This window comes from Halichoerus grypus, chromosome X, assembly GCF_964656455.1.
Source record: "Halichoerus grypus chromosome X, mHalGry1.hap1.1, whole genome shotgun sequence".
Taxonomy (NCBI): domain Eukaryota; kingdom Metazoa; phylum Chordata; class Mammalia; order Carnivora; family Phocidae; genus Halichoerus; species Halichoerus grypus.
This window is the reverse complement of record NC_135727.1, coordinates 91,281,183-91,302,698: the sequence shown is the minus strand read 5'-3', so window position 1 is coordinate 91,302,698 and position 21,516 is coordinate 91,281,183. Positions and strand designations below refer to the sequence as shown.

General features: G+C 41.8%; 1 protein-coding gene across 2 annotated transcripts in view; it reads right to left on the bottom strand.

The window, feature by feature from the left end:
• Positions 1 to 21,516, bottom strand: part of SYN1 (synapsin I) — a 47,028-nt gene that overhangs the window by 22,758 nt on the left and 2,754 nt on the right. For both annotated transcript variants that reach the window (XM_078065392.1, XM_078065393.1), the window contains exons 2-5: positions 12,411 to 12,468; positions 12,209 to 12,300; positions 9,860 to 10,016; positions 9,605 to 9,694 (exon numbers count right to left, since the gene is read on the bottom strand). In XM_078065392.1, the coding sequence (XP_077921518.1) occupies positions 9,605 to 9,694; positions 9,860 to 10,016; positions 12,209 to 12,300; positions 12,411 to 12,468 (397 nt within the window). The remainder of the gene's footprint in view (positions 1 to 9,604; positions 9,695 to 9,859; positions 10,017 to 12,208; positions 12,301 to 12,410; positions 12,469 to 21,516) is intronic.

The following is a 21,516-nucleotide window of genomic DNA, read 5'->3' as shown; positions in this document are numbered from 1 at the left end:
TGTTCCATTAAGTTGGTGATAACTTTAGGATTGAGATATACAAATTTTATCATGTTAAGAAGTTATCAGTTGATTTCTATTTTTGAATGATTGTATCAGAATTCTGCCAAAGTCTTTTAAAATATCTATGGAAATGATCATATGATTTTCTCCTTAGATCTATTATTATGTTGTATTATATTAACATATTACCTATAAAGAACCATCCTTATTCCCAGAAGGAAACTCACTTACTTGGTCATGCTACATTATTTTCTTAATGTAGTTCTGAATTCATTTGCTAAAATTTCATTTAGGATTATTGCATTGCTATTCATGAGTGAAAATAGTCCATGCTTTTTTGAGTGCAATCAATGTTATAATTGCTTTAGAAAAAACATGTGGAAATTTCATTTTCTGTTCTCTGGAATAATTTATTTGGCATTGGGATTAACTGCTCTGTAAGTTTGGAGAATTATCCTGTGAAACCATCTGGGCCCGGTGCTTTTTTATGAGGCAGTTTTTACTCACTTTCTCTTTTGTTTTATGGAAACAGTCTGTTAAGCTCTAATGGGGTCAATTTGGTAAACTGTGTTTCTCTAGGAAATTATCCATTTCATCTAGGTTTTAAATTTTATCCATGTATGCCTTTTTGTGTTTTGACTTTTGGAATCATGCTAATGTCTTACATGAAAAAATATATAATTAAGTCATAGATAAGGAAAAGACTAAAATTTAATACAAAGATAAACAAATTATATTTGAAATAAAATGAATAATGTAATCATGCTGAACGAAAAATAAAATAAACCAAGAAACTTTTGAATACAGTACTTTGACTATATATCCTCATATAAAGACCTAAAAAGGGCAAACAAATCTCTAGCTCTACCTTACTAAGTTTGTTTTTCATAGTGGTGTGGATGTTGAAATTCTAAAAATACATTCTGTGTATTGTAGGACTGAGCAAATGAGTAAACACACTGATGATACTGGAGGCTAGGGTTCTCACTGTTATAGAAGAAAAATATAAGTATAGAATGGGGGCAAGCTAGACAGAACCTTGTGATGTGTTGGATTAGAATTAGAGGTATCAGTGTGAACACATGAAATTCCATATATATAAATTTCTTAGCTTTATATAACGAGAGGGCCTAGAGGCAAAGATATTCCAGTATCAGTGAGTACATCTAGCTCCCATACCCTGGCTTTGAAATACTATTATCTTAGGGCTGGGGCTGGGAAAGAGGAAGTTATGTCCGGAAGTGATGTCGGTGGAAATGCCAGAATAAGGGTCTTTAAAAATCTTCTCTTCCATAAAAACAATGAGAATACTGGCAAAAATTGTCAAAATTAACTTTTTTCAGAGCTCTAGACATTGACCAAAAGCTTATAACAATTCAGGAAGCGTCTATTCAAGAAAAATGGCTGAATCTCAGTAAGAACAGTATGCTTTGTGGCATTTGAACTTTCCCTGTTTCCATCCCCTTCTCCCTACCTCCACAACAGCCTTGAAAATCAACAGCCTTGTAATCCTGATGAAAACCAGCAGCCTAGCAGCCAGAAGGGGAAGTAGAACAGGGTTGGAGTTTCCTCCAAAGTCCCATTCCTAGAGAACTATCTTTATTTGACCGGTCTGGCACTTTCCTAGAAAACTCCATTCACAGGCCTTGTCTATTTGATTTGACTCAGAGTTCACCTAGCGTGAACAGCTTTCCCTGGGTTTTTTTTTCAAAAACAATCAGTAGCAATTGTTAACATAGCAAGTGCTTGAGGCAGTGATTATAGTTAGGACAAACATTACAAGCTGACCGAAAAACCTAACAGGAAAAGTTGGGTAAGGAGATCTTCATAGGAGGCTTTGAAAAGCACTGACAAATTCCCAGGAATCTAGAAAACCACAAATATGCATAAGGCTGTGTGCATGCTCAGGATCTCTGGCTGACCTCGAGGCTCTGCAAAACGAGGAAGTAAAGGCTATGTCAAAGTTGTGAACAGCCTGCCAGAGCACTGAAGGCATGCTCCAACAGGTGCACAGAGCCCATCAGCAAACGCTTGGAGACTTAATGGTTCTAGGTGTTTAAAGAAATATCTGCCATTCATTACCTGACCACAAAGCTAATGAAGCAGAGACTCAGCGGCCATATAGGACAAAGAATACAACCTTTACAGAATTAGTTTAGGAATGTCACTAAAAAAACAAAGAGCAAGAAATATAAACCCTAGAATGGGGGAGAGAATCTGATTTCCACAGCTGCCATGTAATATTATTTACAATGTTAAGTTTTCAACAAAAATTTATGAGACATGAAAAGAAATAATAAAGTATGACCCAAACAGAAAAATGAAGTAGCCAATAGACTTGTCCCTGAGGAAGCCCAGATACCGGGATTAATACACAGACTATAAGTCAGCTATTGAAAATATTTTCAAAGAACTAAAAGAAATCATGTCTAAAGAACTAACTGAAAGTATGAGAATGGTATTCTAACAAATAAAGACTATCAATAAAGAGACAGAAATGATAAAATAATAGAATTCCAGACTTGAAAAACACAATAACTGAAATTAAAAATTCACTAGAGGGACTCAACAGTAGATTTGAGCTGCCAGAGGAAAGAATCAATGAATTTGAAGGTAGGTCAACCAAAATAACCCATTGTGAGGAACTAAAAGAAAAAAAAATTACACAAATAAACAGAGTTTCAGAGGCTTGTGAAACACCATCAAACATATCAACACACACATAATGGGAGTCCCAAAAGGAGAGAGTAGAGAGAAAGGTGCAATAAAGAATATTGAAAGGAATAATGGCTGAAAATCTCCCAAATTTGATGGAAAATATTAATCTATACATCCAAGAAACTCACTGAACTTCAAATAGGATAAACTTATAGAGAGCTACATCTAGACACATCATAAACAAACTTATGAAAGTCAAAGACAAAGAGAGAATCTTGAAAGTAGTAAGAGGAAAGTGACTCATCACATACAAGTGATCCTCAGTAAGATTAATAGGTGATTTCTCGCCAGAAGGCAATGGGACAACATATTCAAAGCCCTGAAAGAAAAAAACCATCATATAAGAACTTTATATCTAGGGTGCCTGGGTGGCGCAGTCGGTTAAGCATCTGACTCTTGGTTTTGGCTCAAGTCATGATCTCAGGGTTGTGAGATTAAGCCCTGTGTTGGTCTCCGTGATCAGCGGGGAGTCTGCTTGAGATTCTCTCTCCCTCTCCCTCTGCCCCTCCCCCTATGTTCATACTCTCTCTCTCTCTCTAACCTAAATAAATAAATCTTTAAAAAATATTGAAGAGCTAAATAAAATATTGAGCATAAAAGGCAGATATAGACAGAATGGATGAAAAATGTGACTTGATTATATGCTGTCTACAAGGGACACACTTTAGATTCAAAGACACAAATAAGGTGAAAGTAAATGGATGGAAAAAGATTTGCCACGCAAATAGTAACCAAAAGAGACCTGGCTATACAACATCAGATAAAATAGACTTTAAAACAGAAATTGTTACTGGAGGTAAAGTAGGACATTCTAAATTGATAAAAAGTTTAATCTATCAAGAAGACATAACAATGATAAAAACATATGTACCTAAGAACAGAGCCCCAAAATAAATGAAACAAAAAGACAGAACCGAAGGGAGAAGTAAACAATTCAACAATAATAGTTGGAGACTTCAATGCCTCACTTTAAATGATGGAGAAAACAATTAGACAGAGGATCAACAAAGAAAGAGAAGACTTGAATAACACTATAAACCAACTAAACCTAACAGACATCTATAGAACAGTCCACCCTACAACAGCAGAATACACATTCTTCTCAAGTGCACAAAGCCAGAAAACAAGTCCCAATAAATGTAAAAGTACTGAAATAATACAAAGTATGTTCTCTGACCACAGATGAATGAAATTAGAAAGTATAAACAGAAAAAAAATGGGGAGTTCCACAAATACGTGGAAAGTAAACATGTTCATAAATAACCAATGGGTCAAAGAAGAAATCACTAGGGAAATTAGAAGATACTTTGAGATGAATGATTAAAAAAACACAACATATCAAAACATAAGGTATGCAGCTAAAGTGATGCTTATAGGGAATTTCATAGTTATAAATGTGTATATTAGAAAGAAGAGAGATATCAAATCAATAACCTATTCTTCCATTTTCAGAAATTAGAAAAAGAAGAGCAAATTAAGCCCAGAGCAAGCAGAAGGAAAGAAGTAATAAAGATTAATACCTATTCTTGTCAAGCTATTCCAAAAAATAGAAGAAGGGAAGCGTCCAAATTCATCCTATGAGACCGGCATTATCCTGATACCAAAACCAGATAAAGACACAACAAAAAAGAAAACTACAGGCCAGTATCTCTGATGAACATAGATGCATAAATTCTCAACAAAATATTAGACCGAATTTAACAATACATTAACAAAATCATGCGCCACAATCGAGTGGAATTGATTCCAGGGATGCAAGGTGGTTCAGTATTCCCAAATCAATCAACGTGATACATCACATTAACAAGAGAAAGGATAAAAACCATATGATCATCTCAATAGATGCAGAAAGAGTATCTGACAAACTACAACACTCATTCATGATAAAAACTCTCAGCAAAGTAGGTTTAGAGGGAACATACCTCAACATAATTAAGGCCATATATGAAAAGCCCACAGCTAACATCATACTCAATGGGGAAAAACTGAGAGTTTTTCCTCTAAGATCAGGAACAAGACAGGGATGTCCACTCTCACCACTTTTATTCAATATACTGGAAGTCCTAACCACAGTAACCAGACAAGAAAGAGAAATAAAAGGCATCCGAATTAGTAAGGAAGAAGTAAAACTTTCACTGTTTGCAGATGAAATGATACTATATATAAAAAGCCCTAAAGACTCCACCAAAAAAACTACTAGAACTGATAGCTGAATTCAGAAAAGTCACAGGATACAAAATTAATATATAGAAATCTGTTGCATTTTTATACACTAACAATGAAGTAGCAGAAAGAGAAACTAAGAAACTAATTAAGATAAATTAACAATCACATTTACAATTGCACCAAAAATAATAAAATACCTAGGAATAAACTTAACCAAGGCAGTGGAAGACCTATACTCTGAAAACTATAAAACACTGATGAAAGAAATTGAAAATGACACAAACAAATGGAAAGGTATTCCATGCTCATGGATTGGGAGAACCATTATTGTTAAAATGTCCATACAACCCAAAGCAATCTACAGATTTAATGTAATCTCTATCAAAATACCAAAAGCATTTTTCACAGAACTAGAACAGATAATCCTAACATTTCTATGGAACCACAAAAGACCCCAAATAGCCAAAGCAATTTTGAAAAAGAAGAACAAAACTGATAGTATCACAATCCCAGATTTGAAGATATATTACAAAGCTGTAGTAATCAAAACAGTATGGTACCGGCACAAAAACAGACATGTAGATTAATGGAAAAGAACAGAGAGTCCAGAAATAAACCCACACTTATACGGTCAATTAATCTGTGAGAAAGGAGGCAAGAATACACAATGGGAAAAGACAATCTCTTCAATAAATGGTATTGGCAAAACTGGACAGCTACATGCAAAAGAATGAACCTGGATCACTTTCTTACACCATGCACAAAAATAAACTAAAATGAATTAAAGACCTAAATGTGAGTCCTGAAACCATAAAATTCCTAGAAGCAAACACTGGCAATAATTTCTTTGACACCTGCCATAGAAACATTTTTGTAGGTATGTCTCCTCAGGCAAGGGAAACAAAAGCAAAATTAAAGTATTGGGACTACACCAAAATAAAAAGCTTTTGTACATCAAAAGAAACCACCAATTAAACAAAAAGGCAACCTACTGAATGGGAGAAGATATTTTCAGATCAGTAGGGGTTAATCTGATAAGGGGCTTATATCCAAAATATACAAAGAACTCATACAACTCAACACTAAAAAGCCCACAAATAATCCAGTTAAAAATGGGCAGAGGACTTGAATAGACATTTCTCCAAAGAAAACATACAGATGGCCAACAGACACATGAAAAGATGCTCAACATCATTAATCATCAGGGAAATGCAAATTAAAACCAGAATGAGATATCACTTTACACCTGTCAGGATGGCTAAAATCAAAAACACAAGAAATAACAAGTGTTGGCAAGGATGTGAAGAAAAAGGAACACTCACGTACTGCTGGTGGGAATGCAAATTGGTGCAGTCACTGTGGAAAATAGTATGGAGGCTCTTCAAAAATTAAAAATAGAATTATCATGTGATCCAGTAATTCCACTACTGGGTATTTACCCAAAGAAAATGAAAACACTAATTCAAAAAGATATATGCACCCCTATGCTTATTGCAGCATTATTTACAATAGCCAAGATATGGAAGCAACCCAAGTGTCTATTGATAGATGAATGGATAAAGAAGATGTGGTATATATTTACAATGGAATATTACTCAGCCATAGAAAAGAATGAAATCTTGCCATTTGCAAAGACATGGACAGAGCTAGAGAGGTTAATGTTAAAGTGAAATAAGTCAGAGAAAGACAAATACCATATGATTTCACTCATATGTGGGATTTAAGAAACAAAACAGATGAACATAGGGGAAAAGACGAAATCAGAGAGGGAGACAAACCATAAGAGACTCTTAACTCTAGGAAACAAACTGAGGGTTGCTGGAGGGGAGGTGGGTGGGGGGAAGGGGTAACTGGGTGATGGGCATTAAGGAGGGCACCTGATGTAAGGAGCACTGAGTGTTATATGCAACTCATGAATCACTAAACTCTACCTCTGAAACTAATAATACACTATATGTTAATTAATTGATTTTAAATAAAAATAAGAAACAAAAAGAATAAAAGAGACAAACCCCTAGACTCTTAAATACAGAGAACAAACTGGTGGTTGCCAGAGAGGAGGTGGGTGAGGGGATGGACAAAATAGACAAAGGGGATTAAGAGTACACTTAATCTTGGATGAGCATTGAGAGAGGTACAGAATTGCTGAATCATTATATTGCACACCTGAAACTAACATCTAACACTGCATGTTAATTATACTTCAATAAAAAATAAGTAATAAAGATTAGAGTGGAAATAAATGAAATAGAGAATTGAAAAACAATAGAGAAAATCAACAAAACCACAAGTTGGTTCTTTGAAAAGATCAACAAAATTGATAAACCTTTAGATTAAGAAAGAAAAGAGAGAAAACTAATTATTAAAATAAGGAATGAAAGAGGGGACCTAACTACTAACCTTACAGAAATGAAAAGAAATTTAAGAGAGTACTATGAACAACTGTATGTTAATAAATTAGAAAACCTAGATGAAGGGACAAATTCCTAGAAAGACACAAACTACCAAAACTGACTCAAGAAGAACTAGAAGATCTGAATAATATTATAATAAATGAAGACATTAGATTAGTAATAATAATAATAATAAATGTCCTACAAAGAAATGCCCAGGAAGGGGGTGCCTGGGTGGCTCAGTCGGTTAAGCAACTGCCTTTGGCTCAGTGAGGAGCCTGCTTCTCCCTCTCCCTCTGCCCTTCTCCCCTACTTGTGCTCTCTCTCTTTCTCTATCAAATAAGTAAATAAAATCTTAAAAAAAGAAAAGAAATGCTCAGGACTAGATGTCGATGTCTTTACCAGTGCATACTACAAGTATTTAAAAAGAATTAACACTAATCTTTTCACAGCTCTCCCCCAAAATAGAAGAGAAGGGACCACTAACCATCTCATTCTGTGAGGCTACTATTACCCTGAGACCAAAACCAGACAAAGACATCATAAGAAAACAATAGATCAATATCTGTTCTGATGATAGATACCATAATTCTCAACAAAATACTAAAAACTGAATCCTAAAAAGGATTATACACCAGACCAAGCAAGAGTTGGCCCAGTTAAGCAAATGCGGCTCAACTCGCATGGAACTCAAGTAATGTAATACAGCATATTCATAGAATAAAGGAAAAACCACATGATCATATCAATAAATATAGAAAAAACATTTGACAAAGTTCAACATCCTTTCATGATAAAAACACTCAACAAATTAAGAATAGAAGGGAACTTTGTTAACACTTAGGGAGCAGTTAATATATACCAGATGCACTGTTCTAACCACTTTACATTCATTAAGTAATTTAATTCTCACACTGTGAGGCAGGAACTATTATTACCCACATTTTGCAGGTGTACAAACTGAGGCACAGAGCATTAAGTAATATGCTAGGATTCCAATATAGAAATTCTGGCTAGAGTCTATGCTCTCAACCACAATCAGCTATTCTGTCTCTCAAAGAATGTGGGATAATAATAATGATAACCAAATTGGGTTTCCTAAGAACTAATGATTTGATCTTCATCTGTAAGTAAACTTAATTCATAACACTGTTAACTTATATCAGTGACCATAGTTTGTAATGCTGGTAAGAATTTTTAGTATTAATACCAATGTTTATTTAACCAAGTTGGTAACACTGGGTCAATATTGACATTTAACTGTAATTTAACTCACAGAAGTGGTGATGATCATTTATATAGGCAAACATAATTTATAACATTGTTAAAAATTTATAAAATTAGTTGTAAAATTTGATGGCATCAATAATGGTGATTCAATTTCTATTTGCAACTAAAATTTGATTCATAACTGTGGTACTCATAATTCATATTAGTAATCATAACTTTAATATTAGTAATTATTCATAATATAAACTGGAGTGTTAACCATATTAATGATGATTTCTATTAGAAGCTATCAGATAATTCAAAACATAGTTACTCATAATTTATCTTAGTAATCTTAATTTGTAACATTGGCAATAATTTGTAATATTAGTTATAATATTTGATGATATTAGTAATGATAATGCAACTTCTTTTCAGTATAATATAACTCAAAACAGAGACTTATAATTTATATTAGAGCATAATTTGTAATATTGATAATAATTTGTAATAATAGCTATAATCTTCAATGACACTAGTAATGATTATTCAATTTGTTAAGAACTGCACTCTGATTCATAACACGGGTACTCATAATTTACACCAATAACAGTAATTTGTAGTATTAGTGATAAGTTGTAATATTGGTGATTATATTTTATAATAATAGTAACCCACAATTCAATTGCTATTGGTAAGCAATTTAATTTATAACATCGCTACTGATGATTTTCATTGCCAGTCCTAATTTGCAACATTGGTGACATTTCTACAGGAAGAATATTTGCTAATATTAGTAATGATGACTTGATTTCTATATGTAATATAGTCTGATTCATTACATTACATCTGTTTATTTACAGTAGAAGCCGATTTTTAATACTGCTGAGAAAAGATACTATAAGAAACGGGATCAGTGACTGAAATCACACCTGTAAGCTCATCAGTAAATCCATGGTATTAATAAACCCTGTCGCGAAGCAACTTCACCCTCCACAGCACACAGCGGCTGCACTCCCTGACAGTGTTGCCATTGCTAACGCATCCACTCGCAATAATGTCGCAGTACACACGATGCTCTTCCCTCCTGCCCATCCTACGTCCCCCAGACTCACCATCTCTTTGTGATTGGGGTAGAAGGTCTGATCGATAAGAGGGAATTCCTCGGTCCCCAGTTTCTTGTGCAGTCGAACCATCTGGGCGAACTAGGAGAGCCAGGAGAGATGGGTCAGCATGCCCTTCACCGGGACAGAGTCTCCAAGCTGGGATTCCGAGCTTCAAGCTTTTTCAGTTCCCCCAGATCACAGCGATGTCGAGTTCCCACATGCACAAGACAGTCCCTCGCCAGCAGCGCCCTTCCTGTCACTTACCACCCAGGGCTTGTCACAGAAGTTGTAGACAGAATGCAAAGAGTTGACGCTGGGTATCCCAGCATACTGCAGCCCAATGACCAAACTGCGGTAGTCCCCGTTCCGTGCCATGCTGAAGGCATGCTGGCGGATCAGCACAAAGTCTGGCTTCAGAGACCTGGGGTGGCAGGGGGAGAGGTGTCAAGGATATGCCCCCAGAGCTCCCCACCACCCTTAGAACAAAAACCAGGTTTCTACGGGGGCACCTGAGTGGCTCAGTCAGTTAAGCGTCTGCCTTCCTGGGATCGAGCCCCACGTCGGGCTCCCTGCTCAGTGGGGAGCCTGCTTCTCACTTTCCCTCTGCCTGCCTCTCTCTCTCTCTCTGTCAAATAAATAAATAAAATCTTAAAAAAAAAAAAAACAGGTTTCTAAATCTCCGCAGCTCCTAGAAATTTCGAAGTGGTTGCTCAGCTCAGCACACACACACAAGCTGTTTCCTCCCGTACCAGCACCCTTTCCACCCTTTCCCCATCTGGTGATCCCAGGGTCTTGGGATAGAGCCCTGCATTGAGCCCCATCGGGCTCCCTGCTCAGCGGGAAGCCTGCTTCTCCCTATCCCTCTGCCGCTCCCCCTGCTTGTGCTCTCTCTCAAATAAATAAATAAAACCTTTAAAAAAATGTCTCTCACAATATTGGTCTTCCTCATCCAAACTGTAGACCCCTCCACCATCCAACGATTCCTATATCCTTTTGCTGCTATATATTTTTTCTTAGCACCTTTACATTTTTTGATTTGTTTATTGTATGTATCCCACAGTAGAATATAAGCTTTATGAGGGCAGAGGGTTTTTTTTGGGGGGGGGCTCTTTTTGGGGGTCGGTTTTGTTAACTGCCAGGTCCTCAGCATATACAAGAGGTCCTGGTGTACAATAGGAGCTTAATAAATATTTGCTGAATGTAAAATGCTGAGGGCAGCACCTGGCATACAGTAGATTCTCAAGAAATATTTGCTGATTTAATAACTAAAAAGTTTGGCTTGGGGCGCCTGGGTGGCTCAGTCGTTAGGCGTCTGCCTTTGGCTCAGGTCATGATCCCAGGGTCCTGGGATCGAGCCCCGCATCGGGCTCCCTGCTCCACGGGAAGCATGCTTCCCCCTCTCCCACTCCCCCTGCTTCTGTTCCCTCTCTTGCTGTGTCTCTCTCTGTCAAATAAATAAATAAATAAAAATCTTAAAAAAAAAATAAAGTTACCCAAAAAGCTCTTAAAAAAAAAAAGTTTGGCTTGTGGTCTGCTAGGATTCTTGGCTCTGCAGAAGAGAAGCTGTTTTCCCACATTCTGTACCTAATTTAATTTTTTTTTTAGATTTTATTTATTTATTTGACAGAGAGAGAGGGAGAGAGCACAAGCAGGGGGAGCAGCAGGAGAGAGAGAAGGCGCCCCCCTAATTTCTTTTTAAATCGACATAGAACATTGTGTAAGTTTAAGGCGTAAAACATGTCAATTAGACACACTTATATACTGTAATAGGATTGCCATTGTAGCGTTATTTAGCAGTTCTATCATGTCACATAATTATCATTTCCTTTTTGTGGTGGGAATAATTAAGTTCCGATCTCTTAGTAAGTTTGATAATTATGATACAATATCGTTATCTATATTCACTATACTGTGCATTGGATCTCCAGGACTTACTTATCTACCAGTTGCAAGTTTATACCCTTAAACATTTCTTCTATTTTTTTTAAGATTTTATTTTTTATTTTGAGAGAGAGACAGAGAGATCATGAGCAGGAAGAGGGGCAGAGGGAGAGGGAGAAGGACAAGCAGAATCCCCGCTGAGCAGGGAGCCCGATAGGCGATAAGCGGCTTGATGCGGGGCTCACTCCCAGGACCCTGGGATCATGACCTGAGCCGAAGGCAGAAGCTTAACCGACCGAGTCACCCAGGCACCCCTAAATATCTCTTCTATTCTACCACCCCTCAGCCCCTGGTAACCACCATTTCACTCTGTGTTTTTATGAGTTTGGCTTTTTTAGATTCCATAGACAAGAGATATCATACAGTATTTGTCTTTCTCTGTCTGATTTATCTTACTTAGCATAATGTCCTCAAGGTCCATTCACGTTTTTGCAAATGGCAGGATTTCCTTCTCTCTCGTAGCTGAATAATATTTCATAGTGTATACACACCACATCTTCTTTATCCATTCATTCACCAATGGGCACTTACATTGTTTCCATATCTTGGCTATTGTAATATACCTAAGTTCTTGCTCACAGAAGGATGGGTGGGGAGGTGGGGGCTCTCCCTCAGCTCTAAGGGAGTCTTTGTGCCTCTCCCATAACACCAAGTTAACCTTTCTCTACTTACCGCACGACCTTCACCCCATTCCGAAGAACTTCCATGTCCACAGAGAATCCACCATTGGCGTGAGCCACGAGGTTGAGATCAGAGAATTCAGCCTAGGAAGGAGAAAAAAAAAAAAATCCGTGATTCACCCACATCACACAAAAACGACCATCCAGTTTTCGGTCTGGACAGCCGACCCCCAGGTCCATCTGCCCCAACTAACCTGTTCTACTTTAATGTCAATTTCTCCATGGATCTTTTTCCCTTTGAAGTATTTTGCCCTGGAGAGGAAAAGCAGAGCACAGCCATCAATCTCAGAAGACAAAACCCAGGCCAGTCCTTTGACCCTGTTGCCCCTTCAGAGCCATAAAGTGTTTCGTGATTGTTGAAACACTTTGCCAAGCTCAACAGTGCTTTGGGTACCATAAAGTCTGTTGTGATCTCTCATGGAGGTGTGTAAATGTCAGAGGACATTGTGAACTCTAAACTAAGTCCTCAAACCACAGCCGGCAGGCAGGCGTTCCCCAGAGCGTGGTCTGCTCATCACACTGCTACCAGAAATTTTTTTTTTTTTTAAGATTTTATTTATTTGACAGAGAGGGACACAGCAAGAGAGGGAACACAAGCAGGGGGAGTGGGAGAGGGAGAAGCAGGCTTCCCGCAGAGCAGGGAGCCCGATGTGGGGCTCGATCCCAGGACCCTGGGATCGTGACCTGAGCCGAAGGCAGACGCTCAACGACTGAGCCACCCAGGCGCCCCTACCAGAAATGTTTTTGAAAAGCCTTGCCAAAGGAGGAGGGCTTCGTAAGCTGTTAACGTACTTTGGAATTGCATGGAGGTTCGTAAATGGCAAAAAACCAAAAACCAAAAAGCATAAACCAAAAAACAACAAAACAAAACAAACCCGTAGAGAAGACGTGTATATGAAGTGTGCCCGGGCATGCCTCAGTTGCCTGCGTCTGCCTGTGCGGCCTGAAGCATCTCTCTGCTCTCTGGCCCTTTCCCATGGGGGATCACACTTGTCCGCGTGTGGCTGTGCGCTGTGAGGGACCCAACTGTGGGTGGGCGGCTATATAAAAAAGGAGGAGCAGACCGGGGGTGGGCAGGCTGGCGGTGGGTCTAGGGATGGAAGCCCGGGCCAGCAATGATGGGCACGGGGAGGGATGCGGCTGAGGGCGAGGGGAAGCCACAGGAGCGAAGACGGTAGGAGCAACAGCGGATGCAGGGGGAACTGCCATGTCACTCTCCCTGGGCGCGACCCGGCTGGGCTTGGTTTCCAGCGGCATCCTCCCCCAGGCCCAGGATTCCTACCCGACAGGCTTCGTTACACGCGGAAGCTCATCTCCAGTCAGGGGTCGCACACAAGAGGGATGACGAAAGGAGCCACTCCCAGGCTTGCCTCTGACACAGACAGCACGGACAGGCCCTGGCGACTTCACTGACAAACCCCAAAGACTCCAAGCACAGCCATTTTCTCCTCTCCCTCTCCCTCCCTCCCTCCCTCCCTCTCTCTCTTTCTCTCACACACTCCATTACTGACACTGTCCCCTCACAAGTGTTGTAAGAGAATTTCTCTGAGACCTGCACATTTTTCACTTATAAAATAATGATGAGTGTAGGTTATATCACTGTATTTCAAACTTTTTTAAAAAAAGATTTTATTTATTTATTTGAGACACAGAGAGACAGAGAAAGCGACGGAGAAGACGGACGAGTGGGGAGGCAGAGGGAGAAGCAGTCTCCCCCACTGAGCAGGGAGCCCGATGCGGGCTCGATCCCAGGACCCCCCAGGATCATGACCTGAGCCAAAGGCAGACGCTTAACCAACTGAGCCACCCAGGCCCCATATTGCAAACTTTTTTGACCATAAGTGTAGTGAATACCGTGGCGCTCTGCTCAGATGTCCTTTTCATGGCCAATGCACCCTGAATATCAGCTCTTGACAGCTTAGGGCTATGTCCCGCTGGGATCTGTCTTCTCTCACAGAGGACTGCTTTGGCCAAGGTTATAACTACTTCAGGCCGCCCATGTCTTATATCTGGTCTGCGAGTGTGTACAAAGGCTGGCCTCTTTGCCTCAGTATAGGCTGACTCCGAAGGACCATCCCACCCCCTGAGGTCGCCCTAGGATCGGCTGAGGCCTCTGATGCAGCTGCATTGTGGACCAGCGTCCCCCTCTGCCCAACCCTGCCCTCCTTACAGGCACTGATCCTAAAGGCACTCCCCAGCAAGCCTCCTGCATACAAACGCCTGCCTCCAAATCTGTTTCCTGAGAACCCAACCTAAACCAGTGTGCGAGAGATGTCAAACCACACACAAAAAAGACTCTAACGCCATTCTGGAATTGGGTCACCCAGCAGCCAGCAGGCAATGAGGAACCATTATTTGTCGGGGAGGGGGGAGCCCGGATAGCCCCGAACATGCTGTAGCAACATAAAGCACCCTGTAGCGGGTCTGGGCTGTGGTTCTGGCAGGATGCCACTTGCACTGTGTGATCTGGCAGATTCCATGATACTGGACGTGTCAGTAGTGGGAAAAGAGGCAGTGCGGAGTTCATTCTCATGAGTGTGAGAGTTACAGGGTGGGCCCCTGGGGTTTGGGGGTAGCAGTAACTTTTACTGAGAGTGAACTGTAATGAGATACTGGTGGAAGGGAATGCCCCAGTTGGTGAAATATCCCTGGCACTTGAGAGGCGTGAGGGAAATGGTAAGCAGACTCCAGTGACTATTTGCTAAACACCATCGATTAGCTGAAGAAATATGTGACATGTTCAGGGTGAGTAACCGTTAATCCAAAGCAAAATGTGAAAGCCAGAGGACCCCCTTGGCTACATTTAAGGAAACCCCAATCTTCTGCAACTGAGGGCAGATGGGGGGGGACCAAGAGGTTAGGGCATAATCATAAGTGTAGCAAGACCTCAGAGAAGGTTGAGTTCTCAGGCCTAACACATTTCCTATGCCATGATCAGGGCCCTAATAGGACAAGTGAAGCCCTTAGACTTGGGGTAGGGATATCTGGGAAGATGCATGTAACACCTCAAACTTATTGATTCACCTGAACCCACTGGGCCTGCAGAAGCAGCCCCCTCCTCCTTGTTAGAATGTAGACCTTTCTGCTTGAAGGTAATACAGAGGACTTGAATGAACCAGGTGCCTTATAAAACAATGCTTGCCCCTTTCAGAACCTACCCCCTTCCCCTCTTAGCAACCAGATCAATAAGCAGGGTCAAATCCTAGCACACCTGATTGGAGAGGTTCTAAGCTTGCAAAGGAAGGAAAGAAATAATACACAGAAGCTGAAAAATCTGGCCAATATGTACTGACAAGAGCTGTAAAAGTATGCATGAAAATGGTTCCTGAGGACAATGGACCAAAGAGGTGGAACATGACATTGGAGCACTCTCCCAGGACCCAGAACTTAAAACCCTGGCAAGGACTCTAGGAGATGTTGCCGATACACTGTTGGATGACTTGTGGAAGCTTGGAGAAAACAGTGGTCCACACTGGCAGAAATGCCAGATCTTCCATGGCAGACTGTGGAAAAAAGGATCAAAGGACTCAAAGAAGCAGACATGTTAGAAAAGACATACTATGTAAGTCTAAGAAACGCATCAGCTGACTCTGTTCTATGGGAAGGCCCAGAGGATCTACCCAACTTAGAAAATCAATAAGGAATATGCTGGTAAGAGTGGCACCAGCCATGCTGAGAAGCACAATAGTGGAAAGGTGGTAAATGAAGTCCTGTCCCAGGTCCTGTTCGAAGTGGGTCCCAGTCTGCAAATGCATAATTAAACTGGACATATCTGTAGTCGTCAGAACCCCTATGTGGGTTCCTTGGCTTGTGGGGTAAGAGCTATTGTAGTGGGGAGGTCCAAATGGATGTCTCTGGAACTACACACCCCTCCCCTGATCAAATCAGCAAATCCAAGCTAATATTATATCTGTCCCAAGGGTGATGGTGGAAACTAGCACTACTTTGAAAGATCTAAAGGATGCAGGGGTGTTAGTCCCATCAGATCTCCCACTGAATTGACCAGTTTGGCTCCTGGAGAATGTTTGCAGACTCCTGCAAGCTCGACCAAGCAGTATTCCCGAGGGAAGCAGCTGTACTGCACGGGCTGCCATTGCTAGAGCAGACCTCAGGTCCGGCAGGTGGCCGCTGACTTCCTGAATCTACTCTTTTCTGTTCTGATCAGAAAAGAGGATCTGCGACATTTCATGTTCACATGGGACTGACAATAATATTTGTTGATGGTCTTGCCACGGGCCTATGCTGTCTTTCTCACCCTGTGTCATCATATGGTCCAAAGGCACTGGGCCATCTGGACATCCACAGAATGTCACACTGGACCACTGTATCAGTGACATCATATTGATTGGGCAAGATGAGCAAGAGATGAGTAGCACATTGTCTTGATAAGACGCATGCACTCCAGAGGGTAGGAGATCAATCTTACAAAGACTCAGGGGCCTGCTGCATTAGTAAAAGTTCTAGGGGTATAGTGGTCCAAGGCAAGCCCAGGACAACCCCCCCCCCCCCCGCCAAATAATAGGGCAAAGCATTGCATCTCACACCTCCTACCATGAGAAAAAACGCACAACACTTGGTAGGTGTCTTCAGGTTCTAGAGGCAGCATATTCCACACCTGGAGATACTGCTCTGATTCATTTTTCAGGTGCAACCTAAGGCTGCCGTCCCTGAATGGGGGCCAGAGCAGAAAGGGCTCGGCAGCAGATCCAGACTATGGTGCCAGCAGTCTTTCCACTTAGGCCATATGACCTGGTAGATCCTATGATACCGGATAAGTCAGTAGTGGGAAAAGATGCAGTATGGAGCTTACGGGAAGTTTGAGTGGGAGGCCCTTGGGGTTCTGGAGCAAGGCCAGGCCATCTGCAGCAGAGAATTACATGACTCTTGAGAAACACTTCCTGGGCTCCAGAAGAGACAAAATGCTTGACTATGGGGCACCAAGTGATTGTACCTCCAGGTGCCCCATCATGAGCTGGGTCCTGCGGGCCCACCAAGTAATAATGTCAGATGGACCCAGCGGCTGGGATCAGGCTCAAGCCAGACTGAGCAAGCTGCCTGAGCAGGTAATCTCGATGCCCGTATCATCCACACTGGTGCCCTAGCGCCTCCCTCAGCTCACCAGGGGGACTCCTTACAACCAGTGGATGAAGGAAGGAAGAAAAAGTATAAGCTTGGGTCACAAATGGACTGGCTTGATATGTGGGGAGAAGCAAAAAAGGGACAGCGGCTGTACTATAGCCCCACTCGGAGTGGTCCTGAAAGACAGTGGCAGAGCTCCCAATGGGCAGAGCTTTGGGCTATGCCCCCTGGTAATCTACTTAATAGGGAAAGGGAAATGGCCCAAGATTAGAATATATACTCACTGATAGGCAGTGATGGGTGGCTTGGCTGATCAGAGGCCTTGAAGGAAAAATATTAGGGGATCAGGACAAGGAGTATTATGCTAAGCGAAATAAGTCAGTCGGAGAAAGACAAATATCACGTGATTTCACTCATATGTGGGATTTAAGAAACAAAACAAATGAGCAAAATGAAAAAGAGAGAGAGGCAAACCAAGAAACAGACTCTTAACTATAGAGAACAAACTGATGGTTGCCAGGGGCGGGGCAGGGGGATGGGGGAAATAGATGATGGGCACCGGATGATGTATGGAAGTGTTGCATCACTATATTGTAGACCTGAAACTAATATTACACTGTGTGTTACCTAGCTGGAATTTAAATAAAAACTGAAAAAAAGAAGATCAGGACAAGGAGGTCTGGGACACAGAAATGTGGGTGGACATGGGAGTGGGCAAAAAGTGAGGAGTGAAGATCTGTGCATTGTGTGTTAACGCCCACCAGACAGCATCCACAACGGAAGCGGCACTAAACAGCCAGGTAGACAGAATGAGTCAGCCCGATGATGTCAGCCAGCCTCTCAAGTCAGCCAGCCCAGCGCTAGCAGATGGGCACATGAATGAAGTAGCAAGAGGAGCAGAGATAGAGGCTCTAAGTGGAACCTATGGCATTATTGCTGAATATCCAATCTTCCAGCAGCAGAGACCAACATTAAGCCTGTGACATGGCACCATCCCTTAAGAAGCCCAACTAGCCACTTTGCGGCAAGCTGACTCCATTGGGCCCCTTCCACCCTGGAAAGACGAATGACTCATTTTGACTGGAATATTCTATATGTGGGTTTGCCTTTCCTGACTGCAGGGCCATAGCCAGTATCGCTGCCCAAGGGCTTACACAATGTTTGACCCACCAGTATGAGATCCCTCATAACACTGCATCAAACGAAGGACACACTTGACAGTAAAGAAGGTGCCAAAGTGGGCCCATGACCATGGAGTCAACTGATGATGTTATATACCACACCATCCAGAAGCTGCTGGCCTTGAACAACTAGCCACAGCTAAGATCCTAGCCTGGACATGATACCATGAAAGAATGGGGCACCATCCTCCAAAAGACCCTAAATCAACAGCCCATTCTTTGTGCTGTGTTCCCAGTAGGTAGAACACATGGGTCTGGGGACTTGGAGGTGAAAGTAGGAGAGGCCCAGCTTACCATCAATCCCAGTGATCCACTTTTGGAATGTGTGCTTCTCATCCCCTTAAGGCTCTGCAAGGTTAGAGGTCCTGGTTCTCCAAGGGGGAACACTGCTACCAGGGAACACAGCAAGAATCCTATTACATTCTAAGCTACGGATGCCATCTGGACACCTAGGTTTCACATGCCGATGGATATGGAGAGGAATGAATCACTGTCTTTGCAGGGGTACATGACCCTGAACATCAGGAGGAGGTGGGGCTGCTCTTACAAGGCGGGAGCTGGGGGGGGGGATAAGTTTGGCACCCAGGCGATCCATTGGCTGTCTGTGAGGACTCCTTGCACAACTCTGCAGGGAAATGAACAAGGACAGCAACCACAGCCTGGGAAGGGCATGGGGACCAAGGGCTCAGGGATCCTTCAGGGATGAGGGAATGGATCACTCATCAGGTAAGCCACTGAGACCAAGAGAGGCGCTAGCTGAGGGTGAGGGGAACCTGGAACGTATAGTAGAAGGAAGGAGACAATGCTTCTCATTTATTTCTGCCACTTTTATCAACGGCAGCAGTAGAGTCTATGGTCCATCTCACTAACCGTGCTCTTTCAAGCTTCCCCCGGAAAACCAGACCAATTACAATCCCAGAAATGCTGTGCCCAGATGGGGCGAACTTACTCTAAGAAGTAAGTGAATCTGAGCAGTACAAGGAGTGGACTCTGTGCTCCCCTCAGATCCTCACCCCCCCCACACACACCCACGCTCACCTTCAGGCCTTCATATCTAGTTCCCAGCTTCTGGGGAGATTTGCTGCTGAAGGCTCATGGTGCTGTCCCTCACTGGGAATTGCCCTCTGCTGCAGGGATATGCCTTCCCCAAGACTATGCCTCCTTCCCGGGGGGGGGGGGGGGGGGGGAACCTGCGCCTAAGGATTGACTGATGTAAGAATACAAAAGCCTGGATACCCCGCCTCAATGGAGGTAACTCTGAAGGGTCATCCTAGCTCCAGAGCTCCCCCAGAGGATGGGCTGAGGCTTCTGTTGTGGCTGCATCATAGCTCAACCTTTCCCTCTGCTAAATCCTGCTTCCCTCACTCCTCCCCCGCAACAGGTGGTGTTCCCAAGAGCTCTCCCCGATAAATCTGCACACAAACCTCAGAGTCTCAGGGCCTGCTTCCAGGGAAGTCTAAGAAAAGAAGCCACAAGAAGAGATAGAGTTTATATAACCCACTATATACATAGATACACAATAACCTACCCTATATATGTAATATATACATGACACTTCTAATGTTATACAGCAAATATAATATAGTATGGCTTATGTAACATATCATATATTGCATATTACATACTAAGTGTGTATGTACCTAGAAGGTATATAAACATACATATATAATTGGAATGAAAGTTTCAGTAAATGATTACCTTTACTATGTGCAATGGAGTCTAATATTTCCTGTTCTATTTTATGTCATTTCATGAAGAAAAACATACACATATATATGTATTATATACTATAAACCTATTATATAGCAAATACATGATAGGGCATATGTCATATATAATATATGGCATACATTGCTGATTCTATTTCTTGGAGTAACAGTTCCACTAAATAGTAATAATTCCACTTACTACGTGTAATATATTCTTGTTAGATTCTATTTTCATTTATACTACTGCATAAAGAAAATGAAGTGCTGGTCACAAGCCAATAGGTGACCCACAGTCCCAGTGGGCTAAATTATCTCTAAAAAGGGGAGTTGATTCTCAGCTCAGAGTTTGCAACCATGAGCCACAGAGGACTTGAGAGCCAGGAAAGAGTGAGAGTGGTGAGGTTTGGTGGAAAAGGTGTCATACTCTATCTAGGTGTACAGTCCATTATGGAGTTTGCACAACACCTCCTTTATTCCAGGCTGAAATCCCCAAAGCTCAGATGGTACTTGCAAAATCTGCAGGCAGGTGATGTAGAGGTCTCTGTTCCCCACGCTGAGCCTGGTGTGCGTACACAGGCCCTCTCCCTTTGTCCATCCCACCCCATCTATAGTAGACACTAAATAAACATTTGCTAGATTGACTAGAAGAAAAGACTAGAGCAGCTGCTGGGATAAGGGGGAGGGTTCTGAGATGCAGAAGGGAAAGGGAAGAATCTTTCACTGAATTTAACAGGAGCTCAATAAATGTTTGCTGGACAACTTAGAAAAAAATGGAAAACACTGGAGTTGTAATTATGGAAAGGGGGAGGGTCTTGTCAGTATTCGGGAGATGATTAATAAATGTTTGCTGGAACAAAGGAAAATGCAGCAAAGAAACTTCCTGGAGTATAGGAGTGGGGAAGTGAAGTCTAAAGGAGAGTGGTTACCAATATACGGCAGGGGCCCCATTAAGGTTTGTTGACTTCAGTGGAGCAAATTTAGCTAAGAAGATGGCTCCTGTGTGAGTGGGTGTTGGTGGAGGAATTATAGTACGTGTTCAAGAACTGCTTTATGGATTGATGGAGAAAAGAGGGACGTGGTTGTTTGAAAAGAATATAGTCAGAGATTAATAAATGCTTTTTGGATTAATGTGGCGGGGGGAAGCAGTTGGGAAGATGGCTACGAAGCGCGGGAGGGGACCTAGCCAGAATACAGTAGGTGCACATTGTGAGCTTTCCAGATTGCGTAGTGTCAAAGGTCAGATGGAGATGGTCGAAGGGGAATTAGGGCTTCAAGAGGGAGAAGGAAAGAGGCATTGAATATGGGGTCCTTCGTATACAATAAGTGCTTAT